The 17350-nt window shown below is 51.9% G+C and overlaps 1 protein-coding gene across 12 annotated transcripts in view; it reads right to left on the bottom strand.

The window, feature by feature from the left end:
- The window catches only part of CACNA1B (calcium voltage-gated channel subunit alpha1 B), a 207497-nt gene that overhangs the window by 16287 nt on the left and 173860 nt on the right, over window positions 1-17350 (bottom strand). For 10 of the 12 annotated variants that reach the window (XM_070068043.1, XM_070068298.1, XM_070068152.1 and 7 more), the window contains 3 exon segments: window positions 8072-8199; window positions 2662-2758; window positions 36-144 (listed from right to left, as the gene is read on the bottom strand). In XM_070068043.1, coding sequence (XP_069924144.1) covers window positions 36-144; window positions 2662-2758; window positions 8072-8199 — 334 coding nt within the window. 12 annotated transcript variants of the gene reach the window in all.

Genomic DNA, 17350 nt, shown 5'->3' with positions numbered 1-17350 from the left:
GCCCGGTGCCCCCACCCCCAGGCTGCCTTGCTCACCTGGTGCCAGCTTGATGTCCAGCGCTGTCCGAATGAGAGCCATCAGCGTGGATGTGAAGTGCACCGTCATGTCCTCACTGGAGATGGGCATGTTCATGCGGACCAGGCGCTGGGAACAGGCAAGGACAGGTCAGGGCTAGGCCTGTGGGGCTGCTCCCCACCCCAGGGCTGCACAGTGCACGGGGTCCCTGGAGGTGGGGCTAGGCCTCCTGGGGTGGTCCCTGCAGGATCCTGGCCTGAGCAGGTAGGGGATGGGAGCTTTGCCAGCATTCACACTTGTCCCAACCCCACCCTCACCTGAGCTGAGAAAAGCAGAGATCCTGGTGAGGACCATGGTTAGGGGTCAGGCCAGTAGCCTTGATTTCTCAGAAGGGACAGGATATTCTCAGCCATAGAACCTCCTGCCCACTGCCCGTGGCTGAAAGATGGGTGTGCGACCCTGTCTCAGGCTCCCTGGGACAGTGTATAGGGTGGGGGAAACCCTGGTCTCTAAGGCCCTCCCCACCCCAGTCTCTTCCTCTCCCAGCATGGATCATCTGGATGAGAGGCAGGAGCTGCTCTGGGTCCCAGTCCCCTCAAGGGCAACACTTGGCTTTAGCTCAGGCCCAGCATGACTCCTGCCTCTCACCACCCAGCCAAGGGGCCAGAAAGAGATGGTTGAAGCCAGCTGAAGGCAGGGACCATCTCAGTTACAGGGCCAGCCCTGTGGCACTGTGGGGAAAGCCACCGTCCGCAGTGCTAGAACCCTTTGTGGGCACCGGTTCCAGTCCAAGCTGCTCAACTTTGGACCCAGCTCTCTGCTATGCACCTGGGAAAGCAGCAGCACAAGTCCCAAGTGTTTGGGCCCTGCACCACGTGGCAGACCAGGAAGAAGCTCCTGGCTTCAGCTACCCTGCCCTGGTCTTTGTGGCCATCTGGAGAGTGAACCAATGGATGGAAGATCTCTCTCCCTCCCTCCTTCCTTGTCTCTCCCTATCTCTCTGTAACTTTGCCTTTCAAATAAATAAATGAATAAATAAGCAAATAAGAATCTGTAAAAAATACACAAATGAAAACCACCAGTGAGAAGAATCTCAGAGACCAGCTCCTTCCAGTCTGGGGCTCAGCCATTACCGAGTGCAGGTCAGCGCTCTGTGCAGGAGCCTGGGAAGTGCCGTGCACCCTGCTCCTGGATCCCCAGGTCTCGTCTGCACCATGGACCCCTAGACACGGCCCCAAGCTGCCTGGCACCTACTGTTCTGAAAACTCAGGAGGGCTTGAGGAAGAAACGGTACTCAGGTGCATCCGAGATGTTGGTGCCACCAGAAGGGAGCTGGAACCGGGAGCTGCACCCTGGGCTTTGCCACCCTCCCCCAAGCCATGGCCTTTCACAGCCCTGTCTCTGGCACACTGGCTCTAAATCCAGGGTCCTTAGTCTGATGGCAGGGGCTAGGGGGCACCAGGGATGGAGACAAGAGCCAGATTCTCTCCCCTGAATGCTGGCAAAGCCCCACCTGGCACATCCAGTCCTTGTGCACCCTGTGTGTTGCACACCAGGAGAAAGCTGCTTCTCAGAGTGCAGTGGCCCTGCAGACAGCACCGACAGCCGGGGGGGGGGGGGGGCCGGGGAGGGGACTGAGCGCAAGCAGGTCATTCCTATGACAGGAGAGCTCCATCCAGGGCACCGGCAGGGCTGCCCTCCCCTGAAACAGCCAGAATCTGGTGCTCTTGGCCACAGTGCTCTGGGCAGCTGCTGGATTGGTCCACGGCCATCTACTATTCTGGAGAGTCAGCCAGTGTGGCCAGGAAGGTGCTCCAAGGGCCACCCCATCATGGCTCTGACTGCCCAGGAGGGCTCCAGGTGCAGGTGTGGACAGAGCTCTCTTTCGTAGGAACATGCATGAGTTAGGGGAAGGGCAGGGGACGAGAGGAGCCACTCAGGTCCTACAGGCTGTGCTGAGTCGGGTGACAGGGCTTGGGGACAGCATGAGCTGGAGACGCCCAGAGATGCTCTGGTGGGAAGCTCTCCGACAGGGGGAGGCACAGGCCCAGCTTGGCTGGCTGAAGAACAGGGCCCACAGGACAGCTCTGAGGGGCATAGACAGGTAGGAGGGGCTTGGGGCTGGGCCCTGTGATGTGCCTGCCCCACCCAGGAGGGGCTGGGGATGTTCCTCAGTCCACTTCCTTGCAACTCAGAGTCAGTGACTCCTGGGCTCCCAGTGACCTCTGACACCCTAGGGGTGGCAGCAGGTGCCTCTCCCTTTCACCCCCTCAATGCCACCGCAGGGCAGGCCGGAGGAACTTCTGCACCTGCTGAGCCTGGGGGAAGGGGAGTGACAGAGGCACCACAGGCCCTGCAGGCTCCACCAACCCAGGAGCCCCGGCTCCCGGCCCTTGGCTCCGGCTGACTCCTCATTCCTGCAAAGGGAAGGAACAAAGGCCAGCTCCAGGCTCCTGAGCCGGGGCAGGTGTGGTGGTGGTTGAGTCCCTGAGTGTGGGAGGGAGGCAGAGACAGGGCAGGGAGGAGCAGAGGGAACCAGCGAGGCAGCCGGGTGCAGACAGTGGCACAGGGGCCAGACAGTAGAGCCAGCCCTAGGGGAGACAGGCGAGCCGGCCCCCTTGGGTGGGGGCGCGGGGCGGGGTCTACCTTGTACGCGACTCGAGCAGGGCACTTCTTCCCCAGCCCCAGGGGTGGGGACATGTGCTTCAGCATCTCAAACATGTCACTGTAACTGATGCGCCCACTGGAGACCCGTCCCCGAGGCCAGCAGGGAGTTCCACAGGAGGAGGGCAGCGGGGAGCAGGGGAGGAAGCAGACAAGAAGACAGGTCCAGTTAATCCAAGCGCTGGGCCCGGCGCCCAGGTCCACAGGTAGGGTAGGGGGGTCTCTGCTGGGCTCGGTCCCCTCCTGGCCCCCACTCAGCCTCCCGCGGGGCAGCGGGCAGGGGTGGCGTCTGAGCTAATGAACATGGAGGGGTGAGGAAGGGCTGCATCGGGGCGGCTTTGGGTTGTTCATCTCTGAGTTCACTCTTTCAGAAGCCACAGATGATGCCAAATCAGAGAAGAGCTGTGCACTGTTCCGCCAGAGCCGGCAGACAGGGCACGAAGCAGGCCAGGCTGTGGCCATGAGCCACAGGGAAACACCAGCTTTCTTTGGGGCCAGATTTGCTTCCAAGTGAGGGCAGAAGCTAAAAAGGTGGAGAAAAATCTAAATGAAGCCAGAAAACTACAGGGAGCCTGAAGCTCTACAGCCAACCTTGACCACAGGGCAAGTGCTACTCCAAGCCCAGAGACGCCCGAGGCTGGCCCAGGGCAGGGCTGCTGCAGGGAGGGAGGAGCTGGGGCGGGGCGTGGGCCGGGCCTCCAGTGTGGGTCCTAGAACCCAAAAGCCTCCAGGCTCGGGAAGGTGCCTGGGGGCCCAGGACCTTGTGTTCCAGCAGCAGAGAGGCCACGAGGCCTGGGGCCTGCTGCTACCCTGGGCGGCTACCTGTGACAGACAGGTTCACATGGCCCAGGAGACAGGGGGCAGCCTCTTCCCGGCACGTGGGTCTGCCCCAGGACCTCACTCTCCTCCCATGACTCCAGACCGGGGGCTCCTCGGCTGAGCTGGGCAGATCGGAGTCTGTGGCCCACTCTGCCACTGCCCTCTCCTCTTCCAGGCCTGGGAAACCAAGCCAGAGGGTGAGCTGCTCCTGGTTTACCAGTGCCCAGGCCCCTCCTCTGTGGCCCTCGGCCTCTGGCCTGTCAGACCATCAGCCCACCTGCGAGAGCTCAGAGGAAAACTGGGTGAGGCAGCCGCTGCCTTGGCACAGGCAGGATCTGGCCCCCAGCCCCCACCCCGCCGGCCGGTCCTGGCCAACGTGGCCCAGCCAGAATGCCTTCTCTGTGCGCTGTCTCACGAGGCTGCCTGTCCCCAGCCAGCTGGAGGAGTCAGGGGGGTCAGACAGGGAACCAAAGCGTCCAGGAGGCTGGGGTGCGGGCGGGGCAGGGGCGGGGGCAGGGCAGGAGAGGTGAGGTGTCGACATTCCCAGACCAGGCAGGGGTGTGTGCTGTGTCTGCGCTGGGGACAGGGAGCATGTCGGATGGAGGCTCTGGAGTTGCAAACCTTGTAGGCCAACCTACGAGGGCAGTTCTTCCCTAAGCCAACGGGTGGCGCAATACAACGCAACAAACTGTACATATCCTTATAATGAATCCGGCAACTGGAAAGGAAACGTCACAGGTTATGGCAACAAAGGCATGGTGGGACCCATCCCGCCCGCCTGCCCCAGAGCTATAGTGTTGAAGCTGAGGGGTATGGCCAGACAGGAACTCCCTAGTTGGGGGCACTGGGGTTTAGACCACCCCAGGAGGCGTGGCCATCCCAGGATAATTCCTGGAGCCTAATGTGAGCAGGAGGCACTAGACGCAGAACACCTGTGGGCTCCACAGAGGCCGCACCTGCTGCCCGATGCTGAGCCCCCACCCTGCACACAACCGCACTTTGCTTGCTACTAGCTCTTCCTGCAGACCCTGAGACGGGTGTGCCCCGGGCCGCTCTGGCTGACACAGGTCTTCTTCCTAACACAGCAGCCTCAGAGGCATGCCCTGTATGCTTCCTGAGCACACCGTGTCCTCCCAGGAGCCTGCAGGTCCAGCTGAGGAGCTGCTGCTCCAGGGCTGGCGCCCCCAGGTCAGCACAGACACCTTTCTCTCCTCCACTGCGGCACCGCACCCGCACCCCAACACCACAGTGCAGCCGGCTACAGGTCATGCTGAATCTGCTTCCAGGTAGAGGGAAGGAAAAGGAAGCCCCTTCAGCTTCCCCCAACGAGCTGGCCAACCACAAGGGGCTGGGTGCACGTGGGACCTCTCAGCCCCCACAACTGCCCCATCCATCAAACTGCCAGATGCCATCAGAGGGGGTGTGGGCCTAACACTGTCACTCTCTGATTCAAACACTATCCTTGCCATCCTCAAAGCCAAGTCCAAGACGCTTGTTTAACTGGATGTCCAAGGCCCTCCTCAGCCTGCTCCAGCCTTCATGCCAGTCCTCTGCAGGGTGCTGCCCTCCCCAGCCTGATGCAGCCTCCTGGGCTGCCCCCGACTCCAGTGCCCCCGTCAGCTGTAGGGCCATGGCCTCTGGCTCACCAAACAGGTGTGGCCCCTCCTCCCTCAGAAACACCCTGGCATGGCTGAGTGCCTGAGAGTGGGCAGCTGCTCTGCCGAAGGCCCTGTCCCCAGCACATGGCAGACACTCAGGGAGTGCTGAGCGGACAGATGGACGAATACAAAACCAGCACACAGATTGCTCCAACAAGTGTGGCTGACTTTCTGCTCTCGACTCTCCACACTTCACCACCAGGTACACCAGAAACCCCGGCCTCAACAGGGCATGCACATGTACTCACACACAAAAGCACACAAGAGACGCACGTGCACACAGACATGCAATGCAAACACACAGCACACACATGCACACATGAAGTTACATGAACCACACATGTACACACAAACGTGCAGGTGCACAAGACACATGCACACGCCTGTGTGCACACATAGCACATGTACACATAAAACACTACACGGGTGCACACATCTGTGCTTGTGCACACACACGCCCCACTCAGGAAATTTCACAGAGCTTTGTTCTTTCAAGGTTTCTCCCCAAGAACGAGGAGCTCTCTGAGTGTCCACCCGGGAAATGAACACATCCATGTCCCTGCATCCGTCAGGAGGCACTCAGAGGCCCAGGCTGCCCCAGCTGTGCCCAGGACATGGGGTCCAGATGCATGCCTCTGCAGCTCTGGCCTCCTCCAGCCCGTGCTGCTCACGGGAGCAGAGCTGTGCTCGCTGCTTACAGGCCATGTCGGTACCACTGCTGGACCTGTGGGTCTGGTGCATTATCTTGTATGTGCCACATCTGGGTGAGGCCTGTATCCTGCATTTACTCAACATGCACTTTCTGTATCCACCCCTGACTTTCACGCTTTTGTTAACTCAGGTTTGGGAAGCAGTCTGCACCCCAGTGCAGGTTGGCCCAGTCCATCTCCTGCATGCTCCGCTCTGCTCTGAGCTGTGGCCGACCTTGGAGGACCCGGACACATGTTCACGAGATATGGAGGAGTGGTCTCACTTCACACACCTGCCTTGGCCCTCTGGTTTTGTACCACAGCCTCCTAGAAATAGAGGCAAACCCTTGCATCACAGTCTGGACGACCCTACAGGGTCCAAGCCTCGGGTTTGGTTGCCTCCACTCCACTCTGACTGGCCCTCTCCGAACACAGACCTGGTGTGGCTGGCTGTCCCCAAGCTGAACATTGCTGTACAAGTCCTGGACACTGCAGGGCACACAGGTTCATGCATGAGAGGTGACAGGCACACATGAAGCATGACAGACACGTACATGAGATGCAACGTGTTCATACATGAGACATGACATACACACATGAGACATGACACACACAAGACATGATGGACACACACATGAGACATGACAGGTTCATACATGAGACATGACAAGACTTCCCAAAGCCACGGAAACAGCCACATACACCACAAAGCATGAACAAATGTGCACTTGCTCATGCAAGTGTGCATCATGTGAAAATCATAAAGTCATAATTTGCTCACTAAAGTGGAAAACACACACAGAGACTCTAGACACTGTGGGCCTGGTGCCCTGGGCAGGAGTGACCTGTGCTGCAGGGGCTCCGGGGCTTGCCTGGCCTGGACAAGGACTCACTGTGATGGGGACAGGGAGGAAGCCCAGCTGAGTCTCCAAGCCTTTGGGCCTATGTACTGCTCTCCGAGCAGAGCTTCAACTGCAGGGAAAACGAGGACCTGAGGAGCTGTATGGGTGGTGGGGACTTCCCCGGGAGGAGTCTGGTCATCTCCAGGACACCCGCAGCAAGAGGCTGAAGGCAGAGCTCTACGCCAGCATGTTCCCTGAGCACCTGCTGTGGGTGCTGAACAGGCCCGTGTCCTACCCAGCAGCAGCCTGGTCTCTGCACACCCTGCGTTCTTCCTTCAAAGAGCAGCCCTCAGTGACTGAGGCTCGAACAAGAAAGTAAACAGGTGACTGATTTGGTGAACACGAACCAACGAGCAAGTGCGTGCGTGAATGAGCGAATGACCAGATGAGGGATGCACAGGGACACAGCGGGGACCCTGCTCTGCTTGCCTCCCTCCTGAGGACAGCAGCCATGGGCTTCAGGACCCTCCTATGGGACGTGGTCTCAAGCAGCTTCACCTTCTGACCCCCACACTCTCCCTCACAAGACCCTTGCTCTGTTTAGGTGTGAACCACTTCTACTGCAGCACAGCAAACCTCCTTGCTGTGTCAAGGGCGTGGACCTGCGTCTGGCCCTGTGGCTGAGACGCCTGTGCCCCACATCACAGGGCCTGGGTTTCAGGCCAGCTCCACTCCTGACTTCCGCTCCCTGCTAATGTGTACCCGGGACCAGCAGAGGTGGGTCAGGTCCTGGGTTTATGCCACCCACATGGGAGACCTGGGTGGAGTGCCCAGCTTCAGGCTTCTTCCGCAGGTATTGGAGGAATGCACTAGCAAATGCAAATTCTGTCTGCAACTCACTGTCTCTCTGCTTCTTAATAAATAAAACAAGACAAAACAACATAAGGAAAACCACGCTCATGGAACGTGTGCTGTGCGTGCACTGGGGTGGGCACCTGCCGGCTCCTTCCTCAAGGAAAAGAGCGAGACCCTCGGCCTTCAGCAATCCCACAGCCCATGTCTCCCTGCCCTCCCTGCCCTCTGACCTCACAGGGTGCTGGAACCCAGCTTCCTCCACAGCCCTCAAGGGAGCACAACCAGCTCCTGTCCAGTGGAGCCCCAGAAGCCCTCCATGGCCCCCAGGTACCGGGCGACGACTCCCCAGCCCAGAGAGGTGCACAAGGGCCCACGTGATGGCACCGTCCCACGTGGAGCAGGAGAAACACCTGGGCCCCAGACCAAGTCTCGTGGAAGAAGCCACTTGAAGAGATTCCAAAGCCAGCCCGGCCCTGTGCTGAGATCCGCAGGCAGGGACCACCCCTGAGGACCACCAGGGCTCACTCACCACGCGGCCGGGTCGTATTCAGCCCAGACCCGGATGAACTCATCCAGGTGGTGAGGCCCTAAGATGGAAGAGTCCCGTGTAAGGTACTCAAAATTGTCCATGATCACAGCCACAAAGAGGTTCAACATCTGCAGGACAGGAAGGAGAAAAGGTGATGTAGACAGCACCCAGCCTGCCCACCCCTCCTCCAGCCATGGTCTGTTGCGATGCCACCAGGGGCAGAGGTCACTCTGACCTGGCCAGGGAGCAGAGGTCACTCTGTCCTGACCTGGGGAACAGAAGTCACTCTGTCCTGACCTGAGGGGCAGAGGTCACTCTGACCTGGCTGGGGAGCAGAGGTCACTCTGGCCTGACCTGGGAGCAGAGGTCACTCTGACCTGGCCAGCAGCTATCCCACAGGCCCTGCACTGGGATTTCCAGGACTTTCCCCCACCTCAGGGTCTAGATTCCACAAACTGCACCCATATCTGTCCTCCAAAGGCTCTGCTCTCTCCTGCTGCTGCCCCATGTCACGTGGGCCCCTGCCCAGGGTCCACACTGCCACTCAGGTCCATCGTCCCTCAACACTGAGGGACAGCTCTGTGTCCCTCAGCTCTGTGACAGCACCAGCTTTGCAGTTAGAAGTTGGCGCTCCACAGGCCAACAGCTGGGTGTGTGCATACATGTACAAATACATACATATGTATATATACATGGCTGAAATTCACACAACACACAAGGGATGTTTTATAAAACGCACGGTGCAGCAGCAGGTGGGGCACTCACAGTGCCGTGCGAGCATCTCTCCGGTTTCACCACTGGCTCATCACCTGGCAGAACGTCCCCTACCTCCCCTGCACCCCGCCTGCAGCGTCTCCCGGCAGCACCACCCTCCTGCCTGCAGGTTTGTTCACTCCGGACCTGTCACTGAAATGAGGTCTTGTCTGCCTTCTCTCAGGCGGGCAGCACCCACAGATGCACACCTGGCTGTCATGGTCGATGCTCATGGACACTCCCATGCAGACGCATCCTCTCCCCGCTCTTGGGGACATGTGAGGGCACTGCTGGGTCATGTGGTCATTTTATGCTGAAGTTTTAGGGACCTGCCCGACTTTCTGCACTTTGCAATGCTGCCAGCAGTGCACCACAGTTTTTTTCCTCCACAGCCGTCCCAATGGCTGCTACGTCCCCTTTTAAATAAACACTGCTCCAGTTGTCACGGTGGACACGGAGCACTAGCTTAAGGTGGATTTGATTTGCGTTTCCTTAATGACCAAGGATGCTGAACACCTCTTCATGTGGCTGTTGGCCGTTTGTACATCTTCTTCTTCTTTTTTAATATTTATTTATTTGAAAGGCAGAGTTACAGAGAGGGAGGGAGAGAGAGGTCTTCCATTGCTGGTTAACTCCCCAGATGGCCACCACGGCCAGGGCTGGGCCAGGCTAAAGCCAGGAGCCAGGAGCTCCATCTGGGTCTCCCACATGCGTGCAGGAATCCAAGCACTTGGGCAGATGGAAGACCTATCTCTCTGTCTCCCTCTCTCTGTGTGTAACTCTACCTCTACCTCTCAACTAAATAAATAAATTAAAAAAATAAATAAATAAAAAAGAGAGTTCTTTACTTAATGCTGGATATCACCAGACATATGATCTGCAGATACTTACTCCTATTCTATATGGCCCCACTGGCTGGGACCTTACAGGGGCTGACAGTGGCAGGCATGTCTGGAGCAACAATCACCCGGTGACCCAGGAGGCAGAGACAGAGATGGGCACCTTCTGCTGTCCCCTCTGGGCTCCATCCTGGGGCGTCAAATCCTGTTCAACCATGATACTTTTTTTTTCTTGTCTGACTGCTCTGGCCAGGATTTTTTTCTTTCTTTCTTTTTAAGATTTACTTATTTATTTGAAAGTCAGAGTTACCCAGGGAGGGGAGAGGGAGGGAGGGAGGGAGGGAGGAGGGAGGCGGGGGAGAGAGAGAGAGAGATGTCTTCCATCCGATGGTTTACTACCCAATTGGCTGCAATGGTCGGAGCTGTGCCTATCCAAAGCCAGGAGCCTGGAGCTTCTTCCAGGTCTCCCATGTGGGTGCAGTGGCCCAAGGACTTGGGCCATCTTCTACTACTGCTATCCTAGGCCATAGCAGAGAGCTGGATCAGAAGTGGAGCAGCTGGGAATCAAACTGGTGCCCATATAGGATGCTGACGCTTCAGGGCAGGGCATTAACCCGCGTTAACCACAGCGCTGACCCAAGCCAGGATTTCCATCATGACGGGCAATGGCTGTGGGAGTTCCCCGTAACTGAGCTTCTTATAAAGCCCTTCCTCTTACTAAGGAAGCTCCCTTCCAAGTTCTCCATTTTCTTCATTTTCTTTTCTTCTTCTTCTTCTTCTTCTTCTTCTTCTTTTTTTTTTTTTTTTTGCTTCTGAATGTTCTTTATAATGAAAATGCATTAAGTTTTGTCAAATAGTTCTCCATCTACTGAGGTGATCATGCAGCTGGCTTCTCACTGCAGTGATATTGTTGGTGTTTTCCTTACATTCAACCACTGCCAGATTCCTGGAATAAACTCCATTTTGTCATGGGGTGCATTTCTTAGTGTGTGGTCAGAATTGCTTTACTAGTATTCTGTGCAGAATTTCTTCATCAACATTCTTAAGGGATATTCATTTTCTTCTTCAATTTTTAGAAAGCTTTAACAAATATAAATTTCATAGGTACAGTTTTTGGAATATAGCAGTTCTTCCCCCCATACCCACCCTCCCACCCCCTTGTCCCACCTCCTACTCCCTCTCCCATCCCATACTTCATTAAGATTCATTTTTAATTATTTTATATACAGAAGATCAACTCTATACTAAGTGAAGATTTCAACAGTTTGTACCACACAGACACACAAAGTATAAAGTACGGTTTGAAAACTAGTTTTACCATTAATTTGCATAGTACAACACATTAAGGACAGAGATCCTACATGGGGAGTAAGTGCACAGTGACTCCTATTGTTGAGTTAACAATTGACACTCTTTTTTTTTTTGGACAGGCAGAGTTAGACTGAGAGAGAGAGACAGAGAGAAAGGTCTTCCTTTTCCATTGGTTCACCCCCCCAAATGGTTGCTACAGCCGGCACGCTGCGCTGATCCAAAGCCAGGAGCCAGGTGCTTCCTCCTGGTGTCCCATGCAGGTGCAGGGCCCAAGCACTCCTCTACTGCCTTCCTGGGCCACAGCAGAAAGCTGGACTGGAAGAGGAACAACCAGGACAGAATCTGGAGCCCCAACCAGGACTAGAATTCAGGGTGATAGCGCCGCAGGTGGAGGATTAGCCAAGTGAGCCACAGCGCCGGCCTGACATTCTTTCTTATGACGTCAGTAATCACCAGAGGCTCTTGTCATGAGCTGCCAAGGCTATGGAAGCCTCTTGAGTTCACAAACTCCGACCTTATTTAGACAAGGCCATAACCGAAGTGGAAGTTCTCTCCTCCCTTCAGAGAAAGGTACTTCCTTCTTTGATGGCCCCTTCTTTCTGCTGAGATCTCACTCACAGAGATCTTTCATTTAGGTCACTTTTTTGCCATAGTGTCTTGGTTTCCCATGCATGAGAAACGCTCATGGGCTTTTTAGCTGGATCCAAATGCCTTAAGCCTGATTCTGAGGCCAGAGTGCTGTTTAGGGCATTTGCCATTCTATGAGTCTGCTGTGTGGCCTGCTTCCCATGTTGGATCCTTCTCTCCTTTTTAATTCTTTTTATTTTTTTAAAAAAATTTATTTATTTATTTGAAAGAGTTACACTGTTACACAGAGAGAGAAGGATGGAGGCAGAGAGAGAGAGAGAGAGAGAGAGAGGTCTTCCATCTGATGGTTCACTCCCCAGTTGGCCGCAATGGCTGGAGCCACGCTGATCCGAAGCCAGGAGCCAGGAGCCTTTTCCAGGTCTCCCACATGGGTGCAGGGGCCCAAGGACTTAGACCATCTTCCACTGCTTTCCTAGGCCATAGCAGGGAGCTGGATCAGAAGTGGAGCAGCCAGGTCTCGAACCAGCGCCCATATGGAATGCCGGTGCTGCATGCCAGGGCATTAACCCACTGCACCACAGCGCCGGCCCCAGAGAGCTTTTATTTAATAAATATAAATTTCATAGGTACAGCTTTTGGAATATAGCAACTCTTGCCCCCATACTCGCTTTCCCACTCCCCTCCCATCCTGCCTCCTACTCCCTCTCCCATCCCATTCTTCATTACATTCATTTTTAATTATCTTTATATACAGAAGATCAACTCTGTACTAAGTAAAGATTTCAACAGTTTACACCCACACAGACACACAAGGTATAAAGTAATGTTTGGAGATAAGTTTTACTGTTAATTCTCATAGTACAACCCATTAAGGACAGAGGTCCTACGTGGGGAGCAAGTGCACAGTGACTCCTGTTGTCAATTAACAACTGACACTCTTATTATGATGTCAGTAATCACCCGAGGCTCTTGTCATGAGCTGCCAAGGCTATGGAAGCCTTTTGAGTCTACAAAGTCCGTCATTATTTAGACAAGGTCATAGTCAAAGTAGAAGTTCTCTCCTCCCTTCAGAGAAAGGTACCTCCTTCTTTGATGGCCCGTTCTTTCCGCTGGGATCTCACTCACAGAGATCTTTCATGTAGGCCATTTTTTGCCACAGTGTCTTGGCTTTCCATGCCTGAAATGCTCTCATGGGCTTTATAGCCAGATCCAAATGCCTTAAGGGTTGATTCTGAGATCAGAGTGCTGCTTAGGGCATTTGTCATTCTATGAGTCTGCTGTGTGGCCTGCTTCCCATGTTGGATCATTCTCCCCTTTTAATTCTATCTGTTGTTATTAGCAGACACGTGGTCTTATTTATGTGATCCCTTTGACACTTATTCCTAGCTATATGATCAGTTACACACTTAAATGATTATTTTAACTAGTAAGATGGCATTAGTACTACACAGCTTAATGGGATTTGGAGTCCCATGGAAAGTTTTTAGCTTTACCCTTAGGGATAAGTCCATGGGAATGTGTGCCATACTGTAAATCTCCTTCCTCTCTTATTCCCCCTCTTGTTTTCTACAGGGATCAATTCTCAATTGGATTTAAACACCTAAGAATAATTCTGTGTTAAGTAAAGATTTCAAGCAATGGTACTAAGTAGAAAGAGAAAATAGTAAAAAGAAAAATTATACTAGACACTTTAAGTCTTCTGGATTTGAAGAGGATGAGGCTATGCTGCCCCAGAATTTGCTACCTCCACACAGGACTATTGTGGACTGAAAACAACTGAGAATCACCAGATACAGGAGGGGCTCTCTGTCCTCCCCATATCTTATAGTTTCCTCTTGTAGAGGTGACCCTACTCCTCCCCAGATGAAGGAGGAGAACAGATTTTATCATCAGAGATCCAGAGCTGGCACTGAACTGAGTCTGTAGAAATAAACCAGATTCAATAATCCTTTATTTTCCAATAGGTTTCCTCATATTCTTGGTCTTTCTCACAATTTACCATCATTTGAGGCCCAAACCTCCTTGGCTGAAATAGTATAAAAGACTCCAAGTCTGGGGTGTACATTCAGCATAGTGGTTAGGATGCCTGCATCCCACATTGGGGTAGGCTCCTGATGTCAGTTTCCTACTAATGCATACCACAGGAACCAGCAGTGGTGACCCCAGTAACTGTGTTCTTGTCTAGGCCTCTGAACATGGGTTCTGTTCTTGGCCCCTTTAGAACAAGTTTTTTTGAGTTTTATTAAGATTTTTTGTTTATTTTAAAGGGAGAGAGAGAGAGACAGAAAGAAAGAAAGAGTGAAAGAGAGAGAGAAAGAAAGCAGAGAGAAAGAAAGAGAGAAAGAGAAAGAGAAAGAAAGCAGAGAGAAAGAAAGAGAGAAAGAGAGAAAGAGAGAGAAAGAGAGAGAAAGAGAGAGAAAGAGAAAGAGAAAGAGAAAGAGAAAGAGAACGAGAAAGAGAAAGAGAAAGAGAAAGAGAAAGAGAAGGAAGGAAGGAAGGAAGGAGGGAGGGAAGGAAGGACGAACTCTCCATTTTAATTCTATCAATTGTTATTAGCAGACACTTGGTCTTATTTATGTGATCCCTTTGACACTTAATCCTATCTTTATGATCAGTTATGAACTTAAACTGATCACTTTAACTAGTAAGATGGCATGGGTACATGCCAACTTAATGGGATTTGGAGTCCAATGGCAAGTTTTAAGCTTTATCATTAGCGGTAAGTCCGAGTGAGCATGTGCCAAGCTGTACATCTCCTTCCTCTCTTATTCCCACTCTTATTTTTAACAGGGATCAATTTTCAATTGGGCTTAAACACCTAAGAATAATTCTGTGCTAAGTAGAGCTCAACCAATGGTATTAAGTAGAAAAAGAAAATAGTAAAAAGAATAAAACAATAAACTGTTCCTCAACATTCAGGACAAGGGCTGATCAAGTCAATGCTTCTCATAGTGTCAGTATTGCTTCTACAGGTTTCCTTTTAGGTGTTCAGTTAGTTGTCACAGATCAGGGAGACCATATGATATTTGTCCCTTTGGGACTGGCTAATTTCTCTCGGTATGATGTTTTCCAGATTCCTCCATTTTGTTGCAAAAGATCGGATTTCATTTTTTTTTTACCTCTGTGTAGTATTCCATAGAGTGCATATTCTGTAATTTCTTTATCCAGTCTTTTGTTGATGGCATTTAGGTTGATTCCATGTCTTAGCTATTGTGAATTGAGCTGCAATAGACATGGAGGTGAAGACAGCTCTTTTATTTGCCGATTTAATTTCCTTTAGGTAAATTCCGAGGAGTGGGATGGCTGGGTCATATGGTAGAACTATATTCAGATTTCCAAACTGTCTTAAATAGTGGTTTTTCCAGTTTGCATTCCCATCAACAGTGAATTAGGGTACCTTTTCCCCCACATTCTTACCAGCATTTGTTGTTTGCTGATTTTTGTATGAAAGCCGTTCTAATCAGGGTGAGGTGAAACCTCATTGTGTGTGTGTGTTTTTTTTTTTTTAAGATTTATTTATTTATTTGAAAGACAGAGTTACATAGAGAGAAGGAGAGGCAGAGAGAGAGAGAGAGAGAGGGAGGGAGAGAAGTCTTCCATCTGCTGGTTCACTCCCCAGTTGGCCACAATGGCTGGAACTGAGCCAATTCGAAGCCAGGAGCCAGGAGCTTCTTTTGGGTCTCCCATGCGGGTACAAGGGCCCAAGGACTTGGGCCTTCCTCTACTGTCTTCTCAGGCCATAGCAGAGAGCTGTATCAGAAGTGGAGCAGCTGGGACTCAAGCTGGTGCCCATATGGGATGCCGACACTGCAGGTGGCAGCTTTACCCACTAGGCCACAGTGCTGGCCCCTCATTGTGGTTTTGATTTGCATTTCCCTGATGACTAATGATCCTGAACATTTTTTCGTGTGTCTGTTGGCCATTTGGATTTCCTCTTTTGAAAAATGTCTTTTTAAAGTCCTTGGGCCATCTCTTAAGTGAGTTGTTTATTTTGTTGTTGTGGAATTTCTTGATCTCTCTGTAGATTCTGGTTATTAATCCTGTATCAGTTGTATAATTTCCAAGTAATTTCTCCCATTCTGTCAGCTGCCTCTTTACTTTTCTGTTTCTTTCACCATACAGAAACTTCTCAGTTTGATGTAATCCCAGTTGTTAATTTTGGCTTCGGCTGCCTATAACCCTGAGGTCTTTTCCAAGAACTCTTTGCCTGTGGCAATATCTTGTAGGGTTTCTCCAATGTTCTCTAATAATTTGATGGTGTTGGGTCATAGTTTTAGATCCTTAATCCATGTTGAGTGGATTTTTGTGTAAGGTGTAGGGGTCTTGCTTCATACTTCTGCATATGGAAATCCAGTTTTCCAAGCACCATTTGTTGAACAGACTGTCCTTGCTCCAGGAATTGGTTTTAGCTCCTTGATCAAATATAAGTTGACTGTAGATGTTTGGATTAATTTCTGGTGTTTCTATTCTGTTCCATTGGTCTCTCCAACTGTTTTTGTACCAGTACGGGCTGTTTTGATTATAATTACCCTATAGTATGCCATTGTGGCCGGTGCCGCAGCTCAATAGGCTAATCCTCCGACTGCGGCATTGGCACACCGGTTTCTAATCCCGGTCGGGGTGCCGGATTCTGTCCCGGTTGCCCCTCTTCCAGTCCAGCTCTCTGCTCTGGCCGGGGAGTGCAGTGGAGGATGGCCCAAGTACTTGGGCCCTGCACCCCATGGGAGACCAGGAGAAGCACCTGGCTCCTGCCTTCGGATCAGCGCGGTGCACCAGCCGCAGCACGCCGGCCATGGCGGCCATTGGAGGGTGAACCAATGGCAAAAGGAAGACCTTTCTGTCTGTCTGTCTCTCTCTCACTGTCCACTCTGCCTGTCAAAAAATAAAAAAGAAATCTAGTATTGTGATGCCTCCAGATTTTTTTTTTTTTTTTTTGCTGTACAAGATTGCTTTAGCTACTTGGGGTCTCCTGTGTCTCCATATGAATTTCAGCATCATTTTTTCCAGATCAGAGAAGAGTGTCTTTGGTATTTTGATTAGTACCACATTGAATCTGTAAATTGCTTTTGGAAGAATGGACATTCTGATGATATTGATTCTTCTAATCCATGAACACGGAAGATTTTTCCATTTTTTGTATCTTTTTCTATTTCTTTCTTGAAGTTTTGTAATTCTCATCATAGATCATATCTTTGGTCATATATCATATATCATATATCATCATATCCTTGGTCAAGTTATTCCAAGGTATTTGATTTTTTTTGTAGCTATTGTGGCACTGTCTGTGTATATAAAGGCTGTTGATTTTTGTGTATTGATTTTATATCCTGCTACTTTACCAAACTCTTATTTGAGTTCCAATAGTCTCTTAGTGGAGTTCTTTGGCTCCCCTAAATAAAGAATCAAATAGTCTGCAAAGAGGGATAGTTTGACTTCTTCCTTCCAATTTGTATCCCCTTTGATTTCTTTTTCTTGCCTAATGGCTCTGGCTAAAACTTCCAGGACTATATTGAATAGTAATGGTGAGAGTGGGCATCCCTGTCTGGTACCAGACCTCAGTAGGAATGCTTCCAACATTTCCCCATTCAATAGGATGCTGGCTGTGGGTTTGTCATAAATTGCCTTGATTGTGTTGAGGAACATTCCTTCTAAACCCAAAATGCTAGGGCCAGCACCATGGCTCACTTGGCTGGCCAATCCTCCACCTTCGGTGTCAGAATCCCATATGGGTGCCGGGTTCTAGTCCCGGTTGCTCCTCTTCCAGTCCAGCTCTCTGCTGTGGCCCGGG

The sequence above is a fragment of the Oryctolagus cuniculus genome, chromosome 1, assembly GCF_964237555.1.
Source record: "Oryctolagus cuniculus chromosome 1, mOryCun1.1, whole genome shotgun sequence".
Classification (NCBI taxonomy): domain Eukaryota; kingdom Metazoa; phylum Chordata; class Mammalia; order Lagomorpha; family Leporidae; genus Oryctolagus; species Oryctolagus cuniculus.
Note: the sequence above shows the minus strand (reverse complement) of the source record. Positions and strands in the feature narration are given on the sequence as shown.